We start from the raw sequence: 18,637 nt of genomic DNA, 5'->3' as shown, positions 1-18,637 counted from the left end.
AAATAAACTTCTTTTACTTCACACCTAACTTTGCAATCGTACAATGAGATAACTTCTTTACTTCACACCTACCTGTGAAAACATGCTGCTAGTTAACTTCCTTTACTTCATACCTACCTGTGAGAACATGTCGTGAGATAGCTTCTTTTACTTCACACCTACCTGTGCGAACATACTGCGAGTTAACTTCCTTTACTTAATAACTACCTGTAAGAACATGTCGTGAGTTAACTTCTTTTACTTCGCACCTACCTGTGCGAACATATCGTGACTTCTTTTAGTTCATACCTACCTATGCGGACATATCGTGAGTTAGCTTCTTTTACCTCATAAGTACCTGTGGGACCATGCCTTGAGTAAACTACTTTCACTTTCACCTACTTTTGCGAACATGAAACGAGCAAACTTCTTTTACTTCACACCTCAATGTGCAAACATGCCACAAATAAACTTCTTTTACTTCACACCTACCTTTGCAAACGTGCCATGAGTTAACATCTTTTACTTCACACCTACCTGTGAAAACATGCTGCGAGTTAACTTCCTTTATTCATACCTACCTGTGCGAACATGTCGTAAGTTAACTTCTTTAACTTCACACCTACCTGTGCGATCATGTCGTGAGTTAACTTCTTTTATTTCACACCTACCTGTGAGAACTTGTCGTGAGATAACTTCTTTTACTTCACAGTTACCTGTGCGAACATGTCGTGATTTAACTTCTTTTACTTCACAACTACGTGTGCGAACATACCACGAGTTAACTTCTTTTACTTTATACCTACCTGTGCGAACATGCTGCGAGTTGACTTTTTTTACTTCATACCTACCTGTACGAACATGTCATGTGTTAACTTCTTTTACTTCACACCTACATGTGCGAACGTGTCGTGAGTTATCTTCTTTTACTCCACATCTGCCTATGCGAACATTTCGTGAGTTATCTTGTTTTACTTCACACCAACCTGTGCGAACATGACGTGGGTTAACTTCTTTTACTTCACACGTACCTGTGAGAATATGTCGTGAGATAACTCCATTCACTTCACACCTTCGTATGCGAACATGTAGTGAGTTAACTTCTATTACTTTACACCTACCTGTTCGAACATATTGTGAAATAACTTGTTTTACTTCATAAGTACCTGTGCGAACATTTTGTGAGTTAACTTCTTTTGCTTCGCACCTACCAGTGCGAACATGCCACGAGTTATTCTTTTACTTCACATCTAACTGTGCAAACATACCACGAATTAAGTTCTTTTACTTCACACCTACCTGTGCGAAAGTGTCATGAGTTAACTTCTTTTACTTCACACATACTTGTGCGAACATGCTGCGAGATAACTTTTGTTACTTCACACCTACCAGTGTGAACATGTCGTGAGTTAACGTCTTTTACTTCACACCTACCTGTGCGAACATGTTGCGAGTTAACTTCTTTTACTACACAAGTACCTGTGCGAACATTCAGCGAGTTAACTTCCTTTACTTCATATCTACCTGTGCGAACATGCCATGGGTTATCTTCTTTTATTTCACACCTACCTGTGCGAACATGTCGCGAGTTAACTTCTTTTAGTTCACAACTATGTGTGCGAACATGCCACGAATAAACTTCTTTCACTTCTCACCTACCATTGCAAACGTACCACGAGTTAACTGCTTTTACTTCATACCTACCTGTGCGAACATGCTGCAAGTTAACTTCCTTTACTTCACACCTATCTGTGCGAACATGCCATGATTTATCTTCTTTTACTTCACAGCTACCTGTGCGAAGATGCCACGAGTAAACTACTTTTACTTTCACCAACTTTTGCGAACATGCCACGGCTGTGCGAACATGCTGCGAGTTAACTTCCTTTACTTCATTCCTACTTTTGCGAATATGACATGAGTTAACTTCTTTTACTTCACACCTACCTGTGCAAACGTGCCACAAGCTGACTTCTTTTACTTCACAACTACCTGTGCGATCATTCTGCGAGTTAAATTCCTTTACCTCATACCTAAATGTGCGTAAATATCTTGAGTTAACTTCTTTTACTTCACACCTACCTGTGGAAACATGCTGTGAGTTAACTTCTTTTACTTGACACCTACCTGTGGAAACATGATGCATGTTTACTTCCTTTACTTCATACCTACCTGTGCGAACATGCTGTCAGTTAAATTCTTTTACTTCATACCTACCTGTGGAAACATGTCGTGATTTAACTTCTTTTACTTCACACCTACCTGTGCGAACATGCCGTGAGTTAACTTCGTTAATTCATTCCTACCCCTTGCGAACATGTCGTGAGATAACTTCTTTTACTTCATGTCTTCGATGATAGTGTATACAAGCTGCTTCGAAATTTGTCACGTCTGAGAAAAAAACATTTTTAATAATTGATGATAATCTCTCTCGCTGCCTGCATCCTTTTCTTCTTGTATGAAGTCTGTATAATAATTTAGAACCCACGTGTTCTACCATTTCGTGGCTGTCCGTTACAGCGAATAAATTTGCACAATTAGAGAAAGTTCTTGTTTATTAACAACAATAACGACACTCAATAACCATTCAAGTTGTCACAATTAAAAAGTCAAGAACGGTGAAGTGGTTCCAGAAGCTGCTTAACTGCATGAAAGTGTTTTATTTGCAACTATCACTTTCACGCCACTATAGACGCGTTTTCAGTTTTATAATGGTTATATTTCCATTATAAACCTGGAGATGCGTCTAAAATCACGAGAAAACGGCAACTGCGAATAAAACACCTTCATAGAGCTATGCGGCTTTTGGAAACACCTCCTCATTCTTAGTTGTTGAAATTTTTGTGATAATTAAATGGTTTCTGGGATCTGAATGATGTTATTGTTATTCATAATGCCCTGACCTGTGGTTGCCCTTCACAGAAAGTTGTTTGTACTTTGAGTCGAACGAAAATCGTAGACGTGTAGCAATAGCAATTGAAACAAAAGTTTGCTGTCCAGTGACACAAGAGAAACTTCCACTCTGTGAGGAGCACCATAATTTGATATTTTGAAAATAGTGAAGCACCACGTTCAGTGTCGATGCCTCCTGTTGCTCCTCACGCCACGCCCCACAGTAGTTTGAAAACAGGCCAATAGGAATCAGACTCCTGTACTGTATAGCGTACTGGAATATAAAGCGATCTAGCCACCCAATAGTCGTCCAGCGGCCTGAAATTACATTAACGTATTAGGATGTTATTAACGACACGCTGCGTTGTGTTTGTTAGCAACTGCTCAGCCCAGTCCCACATTTGCTCTGGTATTCCGTACACTCGTATTTTATTCATTACGCAGCAGTGCGGAACTCTTTCGAATGCCTTCTGCAAGTTTAAAATACATAAGGCTTCCCGCTAGGTCTCGTGGACCGCGCGACTGTTGTTTGCGAAACCCGTCTTGGTTCCTTCGGAGGAGATTTTTCGTTCTCCGAAATCAGCGATATAAACCCATAGTCTTGTTCGTGTGTTCGACGACTCTTCTTGTAAACGGCAATTGCGTGCACGTTATTACAATCGCTGAGAAACACTGGTTCCTCCAATGTTCTACGGTAGACTGGCGCTAGAATAGACGCCCGTTCTTTCTCGTACTCTATGTAGAATCTTGTTGGTATCCACGAGGACCAGCGTCCTTTCCCTCTTGAGTGATTAGACATTATTTCCTATCTTGTCGTTACTTATACCCATAAGGGTAATTTTGAGGTTAATGCTACGGTTTGAAGGAAAAACCGCTTTACAATCTTCCTCAGTGAGACAATCCGTTTGATACTATTTCAACAAAGCTTTCCGCGATAGTTGCATCACCTCTTAATCACAACTGCTCCTATACAAATATGACTCAAGCGAAATCTTACTGAGTGTTAAAATTTTGCACCACTACTGGTGTAGTAAAATATTCGGTATTTGTCTCAATTATTTGTACTTAATGAAAGGCCATGTATTATCGTACAGCGTAATGTAGAAGCCCGTATCTGAGAAGCTACTCTACACAAGTTGTTTGTGGTAAAAAAAAAAAGGAAATTTGTTTTGTTGCACGCTGCTCACTTCTGGATTCTCATAAGGACGACGACGGCGTTTGGAAGAGATTAGGGCACTTGAAGAATTGGCATATCTGGAGGAACTCAGGCATTCCCTTGAGGATACGGGTACGTGACTGTCTTTAATCCTGAAAAAGTTTATTTTCGATTGTAACGAAATCACAAGTATTGTTAGTAACTTTGCAATATTTTTAATGTTATTACATTGTTTGTTAACGCAATATAAGTAAAATATTTTCAATACAGAAATGTTTTTTAGTTTTTAAAGTGAAAAAAAGGATCTCATTTTAATTGAATCAACTGTGGGTTCTTTTTGAAACATTGTAACTGAACTAAACAAACACCGTTTTTGTCTTATTTCACAATTTTATTATTAATGTTACTGCAAAATCTAGGTTTCGAGTTATAAGCCCATTTTGAAGAACGTTAGTGATTCCCAAAGATTATAATGCACAGATAAACATGATGACAAGGCAGAGATAATCATCTCAACTTCTTAAGTTATCGATCCATAGCTTAATGCAAAATTACGTCAATATCCAGCAATTTGTTAAAAAATGGTCTTTGCCATAATTTTACATTAAGCTATGGTTCGATACTTCAAGAAGTTGATATCTTTGCCTTGTCATCATGTTTATCTGGGCATTATACTCTTTGGGAATCAATAATGTTCTTGAAAATAGGTATATAGCCCGAAACCTAGGTTGTGCAGTAACATTAGAAATAAAATTGTGAAACAAGGAAGAAAAACAGTGTTTTTTTAGTTAAACGGATCTCTTTCTATGGGTGTATGTATGCACTGAGGTGACAGTCCCAGACCAGTGTTTCTGAAAAAAATACATCCCACAACGTGGAAGATTTGTTTACGTTGGGAGCAACTGAGTGGATTGACAGCGGATGATATAGACGAAGAGGAAGCGTAAGAGCAGGAAGACGATTTTGGAAGATGACAACGGTCGATATTGTAAAATTATGGCTCAGTTTCTATATGTAGGTTTTTGTAGACTCCTCCGTTAGTCGAAGACGATAACGACCGTGGTCAATCAAAATGTGATACTGAGAGTGTAGCTTCCTGATTCAAATACTTCTGTTTTTGATCAATATTGAGATAATTTTTTGTACGTCCTACCTGGGAAACCAGTGGACCACTAAAAAACTAGTCTTAACGTATTGAGTTCCGAATTTTTTTTAGACGTGTTTCAGTTCTTGTTAAAAGGTGTTTACGTTTTGATGTTTATTTTACTATAATGAAGAAATAGTTTCTACGTGAAACTCAAATACTGCGTAATTTTTTCACAAACAAAATCACTACATATTAGAACCGTGCCGCTTTGTGCTATCTCCGTCTCACAGTATCTTTACCTTTCATATTAATGCGGTTATAAAAAGGTGCAGCAGTATTCTGACTGTTGGCACTTGACATGTGGTTCACGTTTCAGGAAGCGTGCAGCAACGAAGAGAGGTATTAGTTTCTCGCTGTAAGACTTTTATGAAGAAAAAAGTGCACAGTCACGAGTTCAGAAAAAAATGCATTACTGAGAAAATTACTGCAGGTGTTTTAACAACTCTACACACCATTTTTCCTTTCCCATTTCTATTTATGTTACGAACAATTTTCACTCCATTTCTTCCTGTTGAAATCTCGGCTTTATTTGCGAGTGGAACAGGAAAGTTGTATAGTGTACCCTCCGCCACGTACCATGAGGTGGCCTGCGGAATGTATATATATGTGCGGATGTAGAGTAACTAATCTGGAAAGAAACATTTGAACATAATGAGATATGTTACTGTATCCTTTCGCTTAATGAGAAGTGCATCAGTCGATAAGTTCGTTTCGTTGTCCATAATTAGCCATAGCTTCGCGTTCGTGTCGGTGATTGCTGCGGGTAACACATAATCGCTCTTCGGCAGGTCCGGCGGCCCAGGAGTACAATGGGAGCGGCCACACCCACCGGACGGCGTTCGAAGAACGCTTCAGGAGCGAGAAGGCCAGCTACGGGGCGGAGGAGGACCGGAACGTGAAGATCGTGCCGGGCGCCGTCACCTTCGACACCACAGACGCCATGACGAGGGTCAGTAGCCGCTCACTGACGCAAACTACGGATGACAACTTAATAATACATACTATCCCAACGACATGCTGACACTTGAAACATAAGATCACAGGACAAACTTTTATTTACGTTACACTTCGAAGTTACGTCTCGTGTGTTGCGGCAGTGTTTTGCGAGACGTATAATGGGAGAACTGCTTGTTGTGTGTATGTGTATGTATGTGTGTGTGTGCGTGTGTGTGTGTGTGTGTGTGTGTGTGTGTGTGTGTGTGTGTGTGTGTGTGTAAGTGTGTGTATGACAGAGTGGCTTGGGTTTAGCCAAAAGGCACCCAGACAAGTAACATTTAGTTGTTGTGTTATCGTGTAAAAAGACCTATCGACCTATGGTAAGCCTCTAGGCATATTGTTAATTGCAAACGGAACTGCAGTAGCGACCAACAACAGACAATGGTTTCTCTCCCAGATCTCGTTTGTGTGAATAGTCTCCCTACAGGACTCGAAATGAAGCAGGACGCGTAGCCCTTTTAGGAATACACAATAGGAATCGAAAATTATCATATATACGTTTTCTACATACTACACTTAAAGTAGTATAGGAGTTTTGCTATTTGGGGAGCAAAATAACTGATGATGGTCGAAGTAGAGAAGATATAAAATGTAGACTGGCAATAGCAAGGAAAGCGTTTCTGAAGAAGAGAAATTTGTTAAAATCGAGTATAGATTTAAGTGTCATAAAGTCGTATCTGGAAGTATTTGTATGGAGTGTAGCAATGTATGGAAGTGAAACATGGACGATAAATAGTTTAGACTGGCAATAGCAAGGAAAGCGTTGCTGAAGAAGACACATTTGTTAAATTCGAGTATGGATTTGAGTGTCATGAAGTCGTTTCTGAAAGTATTTGTATGGAGTGTAGCCGTGTATGGAAGTGAAACATGGACGATAAATAGTTTGGACAAGAAGAGGGGCTTTTGAAATGTGGTGCTACAGAAGAATGCTGAAGGTTAGATGGGTAGATCACATAACTATTGAGAAGGTATTGAATAGAGTTGGGGAGAAGAGCTGTTAGTGGCACAACTTCACAAGAGGAAGGGATCGGTTGATAGGACATGTTCAGAGGCATCAAGGGATCACCAATTTAGTACTGGATTGCAACGTGGTGGGTAAAAATCGTAGAGGGAGACGAAGAGATGTATACACTAAACAGATACAGAAGGATGTATGTTGCAGTATGTACCGGGAGATGAAGAAGCTTGCACACGATAGAGTAGCATGGAGAGTTGCACCAAACCAGTCTCTGGACTGAAGACCAAAACAACAACAACCGTTGATGAATCTTGGGTACTTTTGACCAACGAGTTGGGCAAGGAAAATCCAAATGATTAGTGGAGGACTTAACCGAAGATACATTCTTAGATGAAATTACCATTTCTACTTTAACGCGAATAACGCTTAATGCGTGTTTTAGGGTTCATATTAGGCATCAGAGACCGACAACAAACAACTACATGCAAGAATGAGATTTTCACTCTGCAGCGGAGTGTGCGCTGATATGAAACTTCCTGGCAGATTAAAACTGTGTGACCGACCAAAACTCGAACTCGGGACCTTTACCTTTTGCGGGCAAGTGCTCTACCATCTCTGCTATCGGTCGGACACACAGTTTTAATCTGCCAGAAAGTTTCATATCAGGAGTGCTAGTTCTGCAAACTTCGCCGGAGAGCTTCTGTAAAGATTGAAAGGTAGGAGACGAGATACTGGCAGAAGTAAAGGGGTGAGTATCGGGCGTGGGTCGTGCTTCGGTAGCTCAGATGGTAGAGCACTTGCCCGCGAAAGGCAAAGGTCTCGAGTTCGAGTCTCGGTCGGGCACACAGATTTAATCTGCCAGGAAGTTTCAACTACATGCAAGTGATATCCACAGCTCGAGATGGGTATGATATGTACTTGATATTTAAGAAATACGTGTAAGTTTTGGATAGCAAGAATCTTTAGTCATGAGGTTTGCATCAAGCTTCTGAACACCAAGGTCTCACTTTAAATTTGTTCGCCATCTTGACGAGCCATTCAATATTACTAACTACACATCTCATTTTCCAAGCGATTAGGGTTTAGACGGCTTTTTCTGTGAACTTACTTGTACCCAACAATTCTATATGGCGAGGCATTAAGGACAATGCCAGATATGCCAGTTATGGAACTCACCAATTAATCAACAAGGTGTCACAGTATCCTCCTGTCCACCTCCTTGCCGTCTCCCCCGTCCCCCATCCCCAGCCCAGATGCACTATTGAACCTACGTTTGGACACCAATGTGTGCATGAAACCATACTGATGGGCCACGATGTATGTATGCAAATGAGAACTGCACAGCGTGCCTGCTTGTGACTTCAGAGCTCAACAGAGCATTGGGTCTCCATTCAAATAATTACTTCATAAGAGTTACTGTGGAATGATAAGACAATACACAACTCACCTCTGGCGCTCAAATCATTATGATGATCAAAGGGGGGGGGGGGCACGGTTATATACTTCTGTATGTTTTTAATTTTTATACGCACCCACAATAAATTACACTGACGTTACAGAGATAGCGATATCCATGTATACAGATGGTGGTAATTTCGCTATTAGGAGGTATAAGAGGGCAGTGCATTGGCGGAGCTGTCATTTGTACTCAGGTGATTCATGTGGAAAGGTTTCCGTCGTCATTATGGCCGTACGGAGGGAATTAGAAGACTCTGAACGCGGTATGGTCGTTGGAACTAGACGCTTGGGACATTACGTTTCGCAAATCGTTAGGGAAATCAATATTGCGAGATCCACAGTGTCAAGATTGTGCCGAGTACATCAAATTTGAGGCATTACTTTTCACCACGGACAACGCAGTGTTCAACGACCTTCACGTAAGGACGTAGGGGCGTTGGCGTAGAGTTGTCAGTGCTAACAATCAAGAAAAATTGCGTGAAATAAACTCAAAAATCAATATGGGTCGAACGACGAATGTATCCGTTAGGACAGTGCGGCGAAATCTGACGCTTATGGGCTCCGATAGCAGAAGACCAACGCGAGTGCCTTTACTAACAGCACGACATCACCTTCAGCGCCTTTACTGGGCTCGCGACCGTATCGGTTGGACGATATGCGACTAGAAAAACCTGGATTGCTCAGATGTCCCGATTGTAGTTGGTAAGAGCAGATGATGTTCGAGTGTGGAGCAGACCCCCCGAAGCCATGGACCGCACTTGTCAACAAGGCACTGTGCAACTTGGTGGTGGCTCCATAATAGTGTAGGCAGTAATGGACTGAATCCCCTGTCCAACTGAACCTGTTATTGGCTGGATATGGTTACGTTGGGCAACTTGGAGACCATTTGCAGCCATTCACAGATGGAACGAATGACAGTGCCCAAGTCACTGTACCACAACTGCTCACGATTGATTTGAAGAACATTCAGGACAGTTCGACCAAATGATTTGGCCACACAGAACCCCGAGTGAATCTTGTGAAACAATTACGGGACATAATCGAGAGGTCAACTCATGCACAAAATGCTGCGCTGACAACACTATCGCAATCATGGATGGCTATAGATTCTGTATGGATTAATGTTTCTGTAGGGTGCTTCCAGCGACTTGTTGAGTCCAAGTCACGTCGATTTGCTGCACTACGCCGGAAAAAAGCGGTCTGACACGATATTTGGAGGTATTCCATGACTTTCGTCACCTCATTGTAGAGACAGCAGGTATATTTGAATAATAGTTCAAATGGCACTGAGCACTATGGGACTTAACATCTGAGGTCATCAGTCCCCTAGAACGTAGAACTACTTAAATCTAACCAACCTAAGAACATCACACACATCTATGCCTGAAGCAGGACTCGAACCTGCGCCCGTAGCGATCGCGCGGTTCCAGACTGAAGCGCCTAGAACCTCTCGGCCCCATTGGCCGGCGCAGATATCTTTGTGCAAAACAGCTAATGACAGCGTGTCACTTGTCAGCAGACTTGGTGTCAGTCGCTAGCAAGACAATTTAGAACAGGACTGATAGGGCAACAGCATAAGCCTATTGTATCACGACCAGATCGTGGTGGCGGGATATGTTAAACATATCACTGCACTGCAAGATGATCATGTTATGGTGGCCAAGTGAGTTAGGCAAACCTGTGCGTTACATGGTGACCAGAATGTGGCAGCCAGACGCATTAGTCATATCAGTGCATTCGATTACGATCAGGTTATGGTGACTGGATACATTTCACGTATCAGACCATCAAATCATTATCAGGTGTTGGCAGCCAGATGCATTAGAGATATAGGCATATTGGGCTATGATCATGTCGTGCGAGCCATGCTATCAGTGTACTCGACAATAATGTCGTAGTCGCTGGATGCATTAGATGCAGCGCATCAGATCACGATCAGGTGGCTGTGGCCTTACACATTAGACATATCAGTGCACCAAATCATGATCTGGTTGTGTTGGCTGGATTCATGTGACATATCAGCATGTTGGATCACGAACAGTTTGTGGTGGCTGGATGCATTGGACATATCAGAATAATGGATCACAATCAAGTTATGGTGGCCAGATGCATTAGGCGTATCATCACATTAAACTACAATTAGGTCCTGACGGCCATATGCATTAGATATGTAAATGTACTGGATCACCAACAGGTGAGTGTGATTGGACATGTTAGACGAATCAGTACAGAGGATCATGATCAAGTCATGGTGGCTGGATGCATCGGACATATCAGCACACTGGGTCACGATCACATAGGTGGAAGGTACATTAGGCATATTAGTACAATGGATCACTATCAGGTCAGTGTGGCCTAAATGTTAGACGTGCTAGTGTAGCGGATCAAGATAAAGTTGTGGTGGAGGGAGACATTACATATATTAGTGCCTTGCATCACATCCAAGTCGTGGCGGTCCTATATGTTAGCCATACCCATGTTCCGGATCAAGATCTGGTAGTGACATATCAGTGCCCGGGATCATAATTAGGTTATCAGATATGTCAGTGCACTGGTTCACAATTTGCTCAATGTGGCTCAATGTATTAGACATAATTGCTTACTGGATCATGATTTGGTCATGGTTGCTGGACATATTATACGTATCAGTTCATTGGGTCACAATCAGGTCATTATGACTGGATTAACTAGAAATTTCAGTGCACTGAATCACGATCAGGTCATGGCAAGTGCACGCATAAGACACATTAGTTCATAGGACCACTATGTGGACGTGAGTATACTCCTTATATCGTCCTTACGTTGCCGTCATATGCTATTTTCCTTGAAAGGCAACGGGTATTTTTATGTGTCCTGTAGTTCTTCCTCACTTTCAAGAGTGTAGTAACGTCATTAGCAAGTCTTATCATACAGACCTATTAACCCTTAGTCTTTATCCTTATCCTCGACTCCGTATTTATTTCCGTTACTCAGCGTAGGCGTTGAGAACACAATGCTGGTCATATGTAATGTGAATGGGTTATGATCGCTGCCTGAGTGTTTAGATTCCTGCCGTGTTCCCGCATCACATGAAATATTTGAAGTGTGAACATCGTCCGAAATATTCCAGAACCCAAAGGTGCCTTTCAGTGGCTCAAAGTTCGATAACTGCAGAAAATATTTCAAATTCCGACGATAGTCGACAATATTCAAAGTTCAGTAGAAATATTTTTGTAAGTCCCACAATCTAGCAGTTAGCAGAACTTCTTCGTCCAAAGACTGCAGAAAAATTTTAATACTAGCCGTAATATTTCTAACTTTCACACCTTAGACAATCTGCAGAACATCTCCAAGTGCCAAATGTGGCAGTTTCATCGCTCACCACCATCCTGTCCCTCGCCATCATGGCCGTCTTCAATGTTGGCGAACAAAAGACTTCCTGCAAAAGCGCCCGTGTTGGACTATTTACAGTGGAAGGGAGCGTTCATCGTAGCCATTGAAATTACAAGTTACTTCGCTAAATAGAAGTTTCTCAAGTTGCAAAAGCGTTATACATGTCCCGTTTCACATCTTTAAGGCGTACATATAGTGTGATGTTCACAAATTCTCTGTGAGTAATACCTCTCCCATACGATCTGTACAGTGCCAAAAAAATGCTACGTAATTTAAAAGTTACACAAAGACATGTGGTTTTTGCAGTGTGATATGCTGAGGAGGCATTTGGCAACACTGCACCGACGTGGACTCTTCGAGTATTTGCTGCGCTAAATAATTATAAAAAAGCGTTGTTATTAAGCTATTTTTAAACGTCTATAGGTGTTATAAACATAATATAAGTGTTGTTCAATTAGTGGAAGTGTTAGTGAAGAATAAAATAAGATTAAACGGTGTAAGAAGCGTATTTTTCTTCTCGCGCCTGTAGCACGAATCCTAGGCCTAATTTCACGATCGCGAGTCGTAAGTAAGCAGTGAATTAAACTTATAGGAAAAACGTTTCCAGTTGGTATAAATATATTATAAGTGTTGTTACATTAGTGGAAGTGTTGGTGAAGTGTTAAATAAGATTAAACGGGACAAGAAATTTATTTTCCTTCTCGCGCCTATAGCACAGACTTTAGGCTTAATTTCACGCACGCGTTTCTTAAGTAAACAGTGACTTAAACTTATATGTAATCTCCAGTGTTTTTTATTCATTACGCTTTCAAGTTATTTATATCTGCCTGAATAGTTTCTAGGGTCCTTTGTTTACGTATTAACCAGTACTTAAATCAGTTTATACGATTTCTGTCTTTTGCCATGAGTGAGAAGTGTGTGACATGCCGTAGGATCGTTAGTTCCGGGGTATGGTGTGATGGATGTTGTAGTTTCTTTCATTGGGGCGAATGTAGTGGCGTGGGAACTGGGGACATAAATGAGGTTCACTAGTGGTATTGTAGAATCTGCAGTAGAGATAGGAAAATACTGGAACAGGAAGGGAAAATTGCAGCTCTTCAAGCTGACCTAGACAAGGCAAGGGAGGATCTGGACAGTTTAAAGAGGGAGAAGGGTGAACAGAGGTGGGAAGTGGTAACAGGTAATAGGGGGAACATGCAAAGGAAAGCATCAGACAGCTTTGTGATAAATCTTGAAAATAGATTTGACCTGTTGCCTCAGTCAGAATCGGATGAGCCTCATGTAACTGAAGCTGTAGAAAGGGCACAACAAGCTTTCAAGGACTTGAAAAAGGTAGGGAAATTTGTAAAGAGAAAGAAAGTTCTGTTGTTAGGTAGTTCCCATGGTAGAGGAGTTGGCCAACTACTGCAAGAAAATCTAGGTCCACAGTACCAGGTCACAAACTTTTTCAAGCCTAGTGCAGATCTGGGTCAGGTAACAGAGGATATAGGTTCTCTATGCAAGGATTTCACGAAGGAGAATGCCGTGGTTGTAGTGGGTGGTCCGGGAAACAGCATTGACAGAGACTCTGAATATTCCATAGAGAGTGACCTGGTGAAGATAGCATCAGCAACGAAGCATACGAGTGTGGGATTTGTGTCTGTGTTGAGACGCCATGATCGGCCTCATTTGAACTCTTCTGTAGGGAGGGTGAACTTGGAGTTGGAGTGGCTGCTTAGGACGGATATAGGGTCTCATATTGGTTTGATTCCTGTGGATGCTACTGATAGGAGGGACTACACTGGGCATGGCCTTCACCTCAATAGGAAAGGGAAGGGAAAACTGTCTGGCTTGATTGCACAAAACTTAAGGGGGGACACTGTCACAAGTGGTAAAATACCAGTGGTCACAGGTGTCAGAGGATAGGGAAGGGGGATAGAAAACGAGTTTTAAGAGAGATTGGCAGACAGACTTAGTTTGAGAAAATAGATGAACAGAAGTCAGATTTCAGCATACAGCCTCCATTTAAACAATGTTTAACAGAAAGTAATCAGAAACTGCGAGTTCATCTTCACCAAAGCAGTTATAATCGCATTAGTATGCAGTACAGTTATCTTTATTACACAAGAACATTCTGGGACTCAGAAATAAAGTTGATGAACTACTCATTTGTATCAATGAAATGAATTCATCTAACGAAATTGACGTAATCTGTCTCTCTGAACATCAAGTGACCACTGGTATGGATATGTTAGACATTTCAGGATTTAAGCTAGCTTCCTACTTCTGCAGAGTAGATATGGAGGGAGGAGGAGTTGCCACACTTATTAAAAACTGCCATAAATTCAAGAACATTGACATTAATAAATTCTGTTTAGAGCAGCATCTAGAAGCATGTGCAACAGAAGTAGAGTTCCATAACAGATCCTATATAATGGTAACTATTTACCGAGCACCTGCAGGAAATTATAATCTATTCATAAATCATCTAGAAGCTCTTTTGGTTTATTTAACAGTAGGAAACAAAGAAATTTTGATTGCTGGTGACTTTAACACAGATTTTCTAATTCAATCTTGCAGTAAACATTTACTGCAGTTAGTAATGTTGTCTTTCAATCTAACTCACACTGTAAATTTTCCAACTAGGATCACTAAATCCTCAAGGACAACCATTGATAACATTTTTATAGACAAATCGAAGGAACAAAATCATATCGTAAAACCTGTAATAAGTAGACTATCAGATCATGACATGCAGCTCCTTGTTTCAGATGTAAATTCTAAGCAGATTATCAAGACTGCTAAATCTGAGTACAGGAGAGTATTCAATCAACCAAAAATTGAGTGTTTTAGAAAACTGCTCAAAGATATGAACTGGAAAGATGTTTATAGTGCTCATGCCATGAATAAAAAATATAACACATTCATGAACAATGTCAGTACCATGTATGAAAACTGTTTTCCTCTAAAGGTTACTCAAATTAAACAGAAGTCTATAATAAAACCATGGATCACACAAGGAATAAAGATTTCCTGTAAGACAAAAAGGAAAATGTATCTGTCAACCAAGAATAGCTCCAATACTGATGATTTAGCTAAATACAAGGAATACTGTAAAATATTAAAAAAAGTAATTCAGGCATCTAAACAAATCCACTACGAGAAGAAGACAGCAGTGTCAGGGAACAAAATAAAAACAATATGGGATATAGTAAAAGAGGAGACTGGTAGAACCAGAAAGGAACAGGAGCAAATAGCACTAAGGGTAGACGACACATTAGTAACCGATGGGCATAGTGTGGCAAATCTATCTAACAAGTACTTTATATCCATTACGGATAGAATGGGATTGTCAGGGTCAGTAAATAATGCCCTTGAATATCTGAAACTAGCCTTTACAAATAGCTTTAGGAACATGAATATGTTGCTCACATCACCAAAAGAAATAACTTCCATAATAAAATCTTTAAAAACAAAGCACTCTAGTGGTTATGATGAGATATCAACAAAGTTAATTAAGGCATGTTCTTGTGAGTTTAGTACAATTCTAAGTTACTTGTGTAACCAGTCAATTATAACTGGGACATTTACTGACTGGCTGAAATATGCAGATGTTAAGCCTCTATTCAAGAAAGGGGATAAAGAGATGCCATCAAACTACAGACCGATTTCACTTTTGCCAGCATTCTCAAAATTTTTAAAAAAGGAATCTGCAGTCAGCTTCTCAACCATCTGACCACAAATAACATATTATCAAGAACACAGTTTGGATTTCTGAAGGGTTCTGATATCGAAAAGGCTATTTACACCTACAGTGAAAATATACTTAATTCATTAAATAACAAGTTGCAAGCAGCAGGTATTTTCTGTGATTTGTCAAAGGCATTCGACTGTGTAAACCACAACGTCCTTTTAAATAAATTAGAATTCTATGGTGTCACGGGCAGTGCTGCAAAATGGTTCAAGTCATACCTCGCTAACAGGAAACAAAGGGTGTCAGTGCAAGGGACTAGTGAATTAAGTCATCAGTCATCATCAGAATGGGAAGAAATTACATGTGTTATCCATCTTAGGGCCATTGCTTTTTCTTGTGTTCATTAATGATCTCTCATCAGTTACACTGCCAGAAGCAGAGTTTGTTTTGTTTGCAGATGACACAAGTATTGCAATAAATAGTATGTCGAGTGTAGTTTTGAAAGATATGCTAATGATATTTTCATGGATATTAATAAATGGTTTAAAGCCAACTCACTGACATTAAACTTCGAAAAGACTCACTATATGCAATTCAGAAACTGTAAGAGCTTTCCACCCAGCATATGCATAAAGTACGAGGAAGAGCAGATAGAAGAGGTTGACAGTCTTAAATTCCAGGGATTGCAACTTGATAATAAATTAAGTTGGGAGGAGCACACCACAGAACTGCAGAAACGCCTTAACAAATCTGTATTTGCAATTCCAGTGTTAGCAGACATAGGCGACATAAAAGTGAAAAAGCTTGCATACTTTGCCTACTTTCATTCCATAATGTCATATGGTATAATATTTTGGGGTAACTCTTCAAGTCAAACAAAAGTTTTCAGAGTCCAAAAGCGTGTAACACGTATTATTTGTGGAGTAAACTCACGGACTTCTTGTAGAAACCTCTTCAAAGAACTGGGTATACTAACTACTGCCTCTCAGTATATTTACTCCTTAATGAAATTTATCCTAAGTAATATCTCTCTTTTTCCAACAAACAGCTCAGTTCATAGATACAATACCAGGAACAAAAATGATCTGCACAAGGACGTAAAAGCAGTTACTTTAGTTCAAAAAGGGGTCCGCTACTCAGGAACACCCATCTTCAATAATTTGCCAGCAAACATAAAAAATTTAGTTACAAATAGAGATCAGTTTAAAAGGAGCCTGAAAGACTTACTAGTGGCCAACTCCTTCTACTCCATTGACGAATTTTTTAATAGAAACAAATGATGTGTTGTATATATTTGTACTATTCGTATTGTTATTTTAGCTTTAAAAAATAAATAAAAAATTAAAAAAAGGTGACATGTTCCACATCCACGAGGATCTCCTAAACAGTGATCTATGGAACGAAAATTAATCTAATCTAATCTAAGTAGATCATCAGCTTTCATGTGGTGGGTGTTTTTGGAAGGGGACTCTACTTTTTGGTGCTGTTTCGGACGATGGCAGTCGTGCTTTTTCAACGGCTTAGTGACGGTTTCTCGGGTCAGATTGAGTGCACCTTAGGACGCAACATGTCAGTCGACTCACCTTTGGCTCTGCTTCATCAGGCAGCGCTGGGTTTCTTATTTTTAAATCAACATTAACACTATTTGTACTAAAATTATGTCCAAAATAGGGGAAAGTCCTCATACAAAAAAATACAATTTCTCATCTTATGGTACAGCAGCTTCCCAGTCGCTAGGTTTGCAGGAAGCTGTTGTGTGGGAGAGATCTGCAAACCACCTAAGGATCGGGTTCTTCGTGATCCCAGAAACGTCTGCATTCCATCATCAAGCTCAGGACCAAACTCAATGTCAGTGCAGAGTAGAGAAGGCGAACTCAAAAATCCTTGCGAAACGGAATAGATAAGTGATTCCTTGTGAAACCGAAACTCTGACTATATTTTGAAATTCGCGTATTTTGAATCGTCGTTACCTACAGTTAATACAACAAAATATAACATATTCGAATAATTTGTATTACTTTAAGGCTCTGCAGCTCCTAAAACAAATTGCGTTACAAGGTTCTTCGTAGGTTCTGTTTCGTGTCACCGAGACCTTCAATCCGGTATGCTTACATAGCTGTGGCTTAGTGGACTTCCTGTTGCGACAGTGGTTTCAAATTGTCCGTTAGACGGCCGCATGCTTTCACACTGGACACAAGGGAGCACGCACCGCTTGTTTTTGGTCAGACTCAGACACCTCCTACCCTTCTTCGTCAGCAGACACCTGTTTGGAGTGACACGTGACGAGCTGTGTCGACTGCAGGTGGAGCAGACTGCTGCCGACCGAGCCTGCTCCCGGCGACCACACCCCCTTCGGTCAGATAGTGGTTTTTGCTGGAGTAGGCAATGTCGCCCAAACGGGCCGTGCCCTTACACCGTACTGCCTGGCGTTCTTAGGTTGATTATACTTTACAGTGTTCTGTTGTACAGTACCCACTGTATAAATTCAGAGTAGTTGTATTAGCGTGTGTTAGAACTATAAGAACAGCCGGCAGATTGAAGAAGGGAATCTTTAAATTCTCTACAATATAAATTTAATTCACAACATTTATTTTCCTCTGTAGAAATGACGGTATGTGTATTTTGGCTGAAGTAGTATCAAACAAGACACATTAAGTCCATGGCAGAAACTTGGAAATGTGAAGTACGTAACAGACGTAATAAAATTATTTTCATATTCTCTGCATTGTCATCGGCACTTACTTCCATATACTGCTATGGAATGATGGAAGCAGTTTCACCTCAATTTGGAACATAATGACTTACTACACCACTGGCCATTAAAACTGCTACACCAAGAAGAAATGCAGATGATATACGAGTATTCATTGGACAAATATATTGTACTAGAACTGCCATGTGATTACATTTTCACGCAATTTGGGTGCATAGATCCTGAGAATCGGTACCCAGAACAACCACCTCTGGCCGTAATAACAGCCGTGATGCGCCTGGGCATTGAGTCAA

General features: G+C 40.5%; 1 protein-coding gene across 1 annotated transcript in view; it reads left to right on the top strand.

The window, feature by feature from the left end:
- The window catches only part of LOC126354239 (collagen alpha-1(XVIII) chain-like), a 504,706-nt gene that overhangs the window by 280,538 nt on the left and 205,531 nt on the right, over positions 1–18,637 (top strand). The window contains exon 15 of the mRNA XM_050003737.1: positions 5,963–6,123. Coding sequence (XP_049859694.1) covers positions 5,963–6,123 — 161 coding nt within the window. The remainder of the gene's footprint in view (positions 1–5,962; positions 6,124–18,637) is intronic.

Source organism: Schistocerca gregaria, chromosome 3, assembly GCF_023897955.1.
Source record: "Schistocerca gregaria isolate iqSchGreg1 chromosome 3, iqSchGreg1.2, whole genome shotgun sequence".
Taxonomy (NCBI): Eukaryota; Metazoa; Arthropoda; class Insecta; order Orthoptera; family Acrididae; genus Schistocerca; species Schistocerca gregaria.
The sequence above is the reverse complement of the archived record's forward strand: the minus strand, read 5'-3'. Positions and strand labels throughout refer to the sequence as shown.